The sequence below is a fragment of the Sprattus sprattus genome, assembly GCF_963457725.1.
Source record: "Sprattus sprattus genome assembly, chromosome: 17".
NCBI classification, from domain to species: Eukaryota; Metazoa; Chordata; class Actinopteri; order Clupeiformes; family Clupeidae; genus Sprattus; species Sprattus sprattus.
Genome location: NC_137915.1, coordinates 20,791,579 through 20,799,097, shown reverse-complemented (window position 1 = coordinate 20,799,097; position 7,519 = coordinate 20,791,579). Strand labels below are relative to the sequence as shown.

At 42.0% G+C, this 7,519-nt stretch overlaps 1 protein-coding gene across 1 annotated transcript; it reads left to right on the top strand.

The window, feature by feature from the left end:
• Positions 1 to 1,306: 1,306 nt before the first annotated feature.
• chodl (chondrolectin) lies at positions 1,307 to 7,176 on the top strand (the record flags this gene model as incomplete). Its single annotated transcript, XM_080855486.1, has 7 exons — positions 1,307 to 1,388; positions 3,646 to 3,970; positions 4,293 to 4,450; positions 4,783 to 4,833; positions 5,096 to 5,165; positions 5,747 to 5,902; positions 7,092 to 7,176. The coding sequence occupies 7 exons, from the start codon at positions 1,307 to 1,309 to the stop codon at positions 7,174 to 7,176; spliced, it is 927 nt and encodes a 308-aa protein (XP_080711612.1).
• Positions 7,177 to 7,519: the final 343 nt, after the last annotated feature.

Genomic DNA, 7,519 nt, shown 5'->3' with positions numbered 1-7,519 from the left:
AAATGCTTGAGATACTGCTTGAGATAACCTGTATTGTGCAATTCCTTCAATAAATAAATTATTAAAAAAATAAAAGAAACACTGTAGTTGCTCAAAAGTCTCAGTTGGTGTCCACCGAGTGTGGCAACTGGCAGTTGAGCATACTTCTCCCAGGGAAACTAAGGAAATGGGCCTTCCACTGCGATCTGGAACAAATATATCGAGGACTGTAAATATGGTGCCATGGTCAGATACAAGAACATCCTACATGTAGAAGTTCATGTAAAAATATCCCTTTAAAATGGTAGTTCTGTGCCCATGCAAACAGTTACTGCTCTGAGTACAAAGGGGGGTTGGACCAGTGGTGTAGTCCAGGCTATAGGCAGGTATATGGAGTATACCCACTTATCAGTCAGCATTGAATATACCCACTTCTCAAAACAGTGCGTTTATCCTGTGCTGTATGTAGGGCTGCTTAAAAAAATTAAGAGTATACCCACTTCTCCAGGGACCTCTACACCACTGGGTTGGACATAATGTGGTGATTCACCTGTGAGTAGTATCAATGGACTTTACTACTGTGCCAGGAACCATTTAAATTGATCATAGTTAAATTTCAAACAGCTAGACCCAGTGAGAAATTGATGAAACTCCCATCAAAATCAACACATGTCCAGGGGGAATGATTCAGTCTGTGCCCATGACTAAAGCCATGATCTAATCGCATGAGGTATCAGTTCAAGGAATTCCTCTCCTCCGCTGGTTCCTGGTAGTGGCAGGTTAATATATCCTCACTCAAAAAGGACTAGCCAACCTCTGGTTTGTTACAGAGTGAACTATTGGGATATTACCACTTTTTGTTTATCCGGATGATTCCCGAACTACGTCATGAACCTTAAAATGTAATTTCATCCTTTAGATATGCCATAATTGCCTCTCACACGGGCTCAGTCGTGTTTTAGGCTTAATGAAATAGGTTGTGGAGACGCGGGGTTACAGCTGTGGCCCTGGTCGATTAGCTGTAGTCGAGCCTTGGCAGGCGCGAGGGAGAGATCAATAAACGTTAGAGTCGAGTGGTCGAGCGTGCTCGCAACGTTCGGAACACATCACACATCCGACAGCGCGCGGAGAGAGGGGGGAGTACTCTGCCTCTCCTAATCCAAGAACCTCAAACTGACAGCAAACCTTTACACAGGGATACAATGTCTAGCTCAGAAACTGACAGCCAGAGTGGCCGCCTGTGAACGGAGACAAAGGCACTCTGAATCTCAGGGACCGTTTTTCTACGTGTATTTGTTTTGAGCGTCTTTTAACATAAGTTTGGAGGATGCGCGTGGACACAGCCATACGAATTTTGTGCGGGTTGGGCGTCCTGGTCGTACATGCCCATGGCGCCAGAGTTGTAAGCGGTAAGTCTTAACATTAATTTAGTTAAATTGCATTCATTTTAACTCAAGTAAAAGTTTAACGGTGATTATTATGAATAGGCTACTTTACCTATTACCTATCTGTAATTAGTTATGATTAAAACTAAGTATGAATATGTACATTGCACATTTCATAATTAAAGCAAAAGTCTTTATTAAAATATAACATTAATCATTCAGTACAGTTTGTTTTGTGGGTGAAGTTAGTTAAGTATGGATTTTAGGTATCTAATATTGCAATGCACTGCTGGGTTTCACATTAAAATGCACGTATGTTTGCTCATATCTAAATTCTTAAATTCACACATTGTGTAAATGCGTGTGTTTGAAAGAGAGAGAGAAAGAGATGGTTGTTGAGTATGAGTGAAATTACACTAAAATCTAAAAGATAGTAGATTAGTGTAGTACATTGCAAGGTGGTGTGACAACCACAGCTGAGATCATCAGTGCAAGGTGTAAGATATGTCTGGCAGGTTTTGACATATCGAAAGTGATGTTGAATGATGGGGTCAAAAGTTTAAAACCTGCCAAAATGCACTTGGAATTATGAGGTTGAGCATCAAAAAAGAGGGGAAATGGGACCACCACAGGAAGGAAGAGAGAGGAAGAAAAAGTGGGAAGTTGGTGGGGAAACTGCTGAGTCCAGTACTCCCTCTTGCAAGACCCGGCCCATTACTGGACTCAAAGTGATGATAGTGCAAATCTGGATCAGGCAATTATTTAAAGTACCTCCTGGGCAGTGAGCTAATGTTATTATTAGACTTTTAACAGAGTGTGTATTAATCACAGTTATTATTCTTAACGTGCCGCCGTAACCCAGGCTTTTTAAAATGGCTTCTGCCCTCTACTGTAACCAGTGGTTGGGCTGCTGGATGGCCAGGTAGCAGAATACTGTGCTGACTCCTAAGTGATCATACATAGAAATGTTTAGATGATGAAGAGTTTCATTTGATTGAGTCTTATGTGATCATACATAGAAATGTTTAGATGATGTAGAGTTTTATTTTATTGAGACCTATGTGATCATACATAGAAATGTTTAGATGATGAAGAGTTTCATTTTATTGAGTCTTATGTGATCATACATAGAAATGTTTAGATGATGAAGAGTTTTATTTAATTGTTAGAAAGGCTGGGCTTATCAACTTTATACCTGATCAGTCTGTCATGCCCTCGATACTCTTGTAAAAACATGTGCACTCTACTCATAATTGTTATTTGGTTTGTCTATGTAAGAGTCTCTTACATAGACAAACCAAATAACAATTATGAGTATCTTACTAAGAGACATCTAAAAGGCTCCTGGATCGTTGACTGCCTCACAAAGGCTTGTATAACCTTTCCTGGAGGTTTATAGACCATCAGTTTTGTGCCATCATTCTTTGTGCTGTCTGCCAGTCTATGTATTGTGAAAGCAGAGAAGGAATCAGTTATAAGTAGGTATATCATGGCATTGTCTGCATTTAAGCAGCCTGTCGGAGATATTCAGCAGAAAAGAATGGGCTACATCAAGAATGATTTTGAATACACTTAGATTGTTGGCAGAAGAAAAGTCATGTCAGTATGATGTAGTGATTGTGATTGATATCTAAAGCACATCAGCTGCATGCATGGTTTACAGTTTATTGGATGGTTAAATTCTGGATGGGACAAGATAACTTGATTAGGCCTGCGACTTGCTCATGGGTCAGACAAATTGAGGAGAAGAGATCATCATTGTTCAGAGAAGGAATGTAAGGATGAGAGCGTAAATGTCCACTCTAGTATTTTGTGTCATCCATCTACATTTTCTAATTAGCAGAGTTCTTGGACCAAGAGGCAGGCCTAATGAATGAAATACACTCGCATCAGTGCATGAGTGGACTGAAAATATGGTGCTTTTGGCTCTCCACATCTGAATCTCAACTTGATTGAGTAACTTGAGTTAAATATTCAATAATATAGAAATAATTGCAATAATAAATTAAAAATATGAAGAACACATTTGAACATGTGACTTGAAACATTTTAACCTACCCCCCCCCCCCCCCAAACACACACACACACACACACACACACACACACACACACAAACACACACATATACAGTATATATATGTGTGTGTGTATGTGTGTTTTAAAACATTATATTCATTTTAACCATGTTTGAATAGAACTGATTTATTGAATAGAACTGTTTATGTGACATTATGGTGAAAACACATCACTCAAAATGTTTACAATAATCACCTTATTCCAGGTCAGAACGTATGCCAGGGGGGCCCAGAGCAGCCGTGCTACAAGATCGCCTACTTCCGTGACATGACGAGCCGTGTGGCCTTCTGGGAGGCACGACAGGCGTGTGAAATGGACGGTGGCTCGCTGCTGAGCATTGAGAGTGCCACTGAGCAACGCCACATCGAGCATCTCTTACAGGAGCTCATCAGCACCGGCTCTGGCATCGCCGATGGCGACTTCTGGATCGGGCTGACCCGCTCGGACGGCGACAGCGCCCAGGAACATGCCGGGTTCACTTCCTGCCCGGACCTGTACCGCTGGACAGATGGGAGCGTTTCGGAGTTCAGGTGAGATGGGGCAGCAGTGAGATGGAGATGATAAAGTGTGGAGAATGGACTCCTTTGGGTTATTTAGAAGGTTTGAACTAAATGGGCATTGTCTTAGTTTTGCCAAGTGCAACCTGAACATAAGTCCCACCTCTGTGTCATTGTGTGTATGTGATTGGTTGATTCATGCTTTCTACATGAAGAACCAATCATACAGAGCTCTGAGCTATATTTTTCATGATTGTTGTGCATGTCTGCACACTGACCCTTCTGCCATTAGAGTGGTTTGCATGAAAACCCTGTGATGGCTTTTACATGGCTGTCTCTTCTGCCCTTCTGTAAGAAACTGGTACTTTGATGAGCCATCATGTGGGGGCGAAGCCTGCGTGGTGATGTATCACCAGCCAACCGCTCATCATGGCCTAGGGGGAGCCTACCTTTATCAGTGGAATGACGACAGATGCAACATGAAGCACAACTTCATCTGCAAATATGAGCCAGGTAGAAGAGAAAATGTAGCATTTTAATATACATTAATGTGATACCTGTGCCCACTTAGAGTGCATCAAACAAAGGGTTGAGAAAGTCATGTGTTGGATTGTCCAAAAATTGTTAGAACAGAACTGCATTTCTTCTACATACAGTATGACTTCCTATTCCCATATCATGTCGGTAGGCCTTTAGGATAAACCTGAAAGCCAGTTGTCTCTGCAGAGAGCAAATGCTCACACAAACAGGCACATACACACCCACACAAACAGGCACATGCACACCCCCACAAACTTACACAAATGCTACCATGGTTTTGACAAAGTTAATCATTTCTGGTACAGAGAGTCACCTGGTGAAGGAGCAGGGGGATAGGCCAGGAGTTCGTGAAACAGGTGAGAAGCTTTTCCATTGGTAATATTATAGACAATCTTACATTACTCACTCTCATACCTTAGAAAGACAACTTTGTCCATTCTACACCTTGATGCTTAGACTGACAACATTCCTGAGCTAAATTATAGTGTAGGGGAAACAAATCCCTATTTGTTAGCCTCAAACTGTCATTTCCTCACTTGTAAGTATCGTTGGAAACTCAGGCTTAAACACACTGGTGGCATAACAGGAAGACATTTTTACAAATGTATTTATCCTCAGATCTACACACTTCAGAGGAGTCACAGGACAACAAGCCCGCTGTGGTCACAGAGAATGGAGACAGCCCTGTGTTTGTGGCAGACCCTTCAGGTAGCATATGAGAATCACATTAACAGACGCTAACTTTGCAATCTGTCCAATTGTGTGCTTATTGTTGGTACCTTCTCTGAAATGTTCAAGTGTAGCAGTTGGTGTGTGAGTTCACAGAGACCCAAACTGATAAATTGCTCTTGGATTTTACAAGACATACTAAGTGGATGTTTGCAACATAGCCCTGGTCTCTCAGGCCATATAGTGTAAATGTTATTGCATCTCTCCACTCTGATGGAGAAGGTACTTCTATCTCCAGCTGTGAAATGCAGAGCTAGTGACGTCAGTCTAAGGTTCTGCTTCTTGTGAGTTCATGAACATTCTCAGAATAAAGTTGATACATGGGTTTTTTTTTAAGTTATGTTATATATACAGTATAGTCTTCTCCACATTCGTCGGAACATTTTCTTTGTACTACTAAAGAATCCTATGCAATGAAAACCATTATAAAGCTACAACAGAGTCCTTCTTGAGAAAGTCCAAAATACAATTCTTGAAGGACCATCTGCAGAGAGAAAAAAAAAGTACACTACAGCCATTTTTGTAAAGCCTAATTTTTAGTCATAAAAAGTCTGTTCATAATGCAATTGATTCCATGCATTTCCTTCTTCCCGCCTCAGGAATGTTCCTGGTGTACGTGATCATTCCAACCATCCCACTCCTGCTACTCATACTGGTGGCCTCTGGGACCTGCTGCTTCCAGATGCTCAGCAAAAGGTGATCTCACATTTTCATGACAGAAATGACTGGAAGCTTGTTTTTCATGTAAACCCTCTGGTTTACCTCCAATTAAACTTTTTTCAGTCTGTAACCAGAAACATCTTATACAGTGATACTAGGACTGCATGTAAAAAATAAATAAAAAATACTTTCTCACACACTCACACAAACATACTCTCAGAGACAAACAGTTTATTTGTTTCATTATCAGTAATCACTTGGCTTACAGAAGAGCATTTTACTGGCATGCTCTCAGCCTAGCAGCGGTGGTGTCTGTCTCCTGTTGTTAGCCTCTTGTCTGTGTGTGTGTGTGTGGACTCAGTGCTGCAGCATTACAACATGCTGGCACTGTGTTTCAAAGCTAGTGCAGGATCCTCTTAGCTGTCCCCTGCATTGTGCTGTTATCCGGAACAGAAAGCCAGACATGTACAGACTGAAATGCTGAAGCAAGCCATTCTCCAGCAACCCCCGCCCCCCCCCCCCCCCCCCCCCGCACCACAAACCCCTTCCTCCACTAGCCCCTCTACTGTATAAAATCCCCCCCAACCTATCAAGTGGAGACTAGTCTTTGTGATGGGGCATTACAAAGCTCTTCATTTGTGTAATTTATGATGTTTATTAAGCCCCCCGCTCACTCAGAGTGATGTCTTTTTAACATATTTTCGATCATTGGCCCAGATGGGGCATCTCCAGACAATGCATTTAATCATGGTCTTAAGCGGCCTGGCTGCCTGCATTAAAAGGCTTGCTGGACCGCGTTCAAGTTCTCTCCAGATTAAACGCCTTTCGGGTTTTAATAAATGCGAGGGTCCTGCTTTACAATGCCTGCCACTTGTACCTGTGACACCGTACAGCCATCAGACAAGATGAAATGTTACAGGAGGTCTGATTTCCTTTGTATGTGTCACGAGAAACGCTTTGACAAGAGTCTGCGTCTGCAATTTATTATACACAGCATTTTTCACCTGCGTTGCAGTTCCCAAACACAATTCAGCCCTTTTTTTAACAGGGAATAATGCCATCTAAATAGAGAGGGTAATGGGTCTCCATGCAGCAATTTCTCAGACCAAAGTTAGATTAATGTATTGCCCTGGGCTTGAAAAGTGGGTAAATGCTTGTGTGTATGTGTAACTGTAGTAAAGACTTGATGGCTTAGGGTGAAACTTGTTTCTTTTCCCCCCCACAGCAAACCAAGGACGAAGACAAGTGTTAATCAGTCAACGCTTTGGATCTCCAAGACCCCCAAGTCAGACACCGCCATGGAGGTGTGAGAAACTGGTTTGAGAGTTGGTATAAAATACTAACAAGCCCTCCAGTGGGCATCAGACAAAGTGACTGTTGTCAGCTTTGTTAAGACTGCTGCTAGATTCCTCTGCTTATCTGCGTAGCAGTGTGTTGTCTCAATGTGTAACTGTCTAACAGTCAAGGTCTACCATGACAAACGATGACATTCTTCAGTGTGAACTGCATGTTTAATCGCATTAGTATGTATCTCATCAGCATTTGCCAACAACACCCTCCACCTGTCAATCATCCATCCATCTTGTCTCACCCCTTGCTTCACTAGTTTCCCCCATCAACCGCCTACTCTTGTTGCATATCTTTTTATTTCCT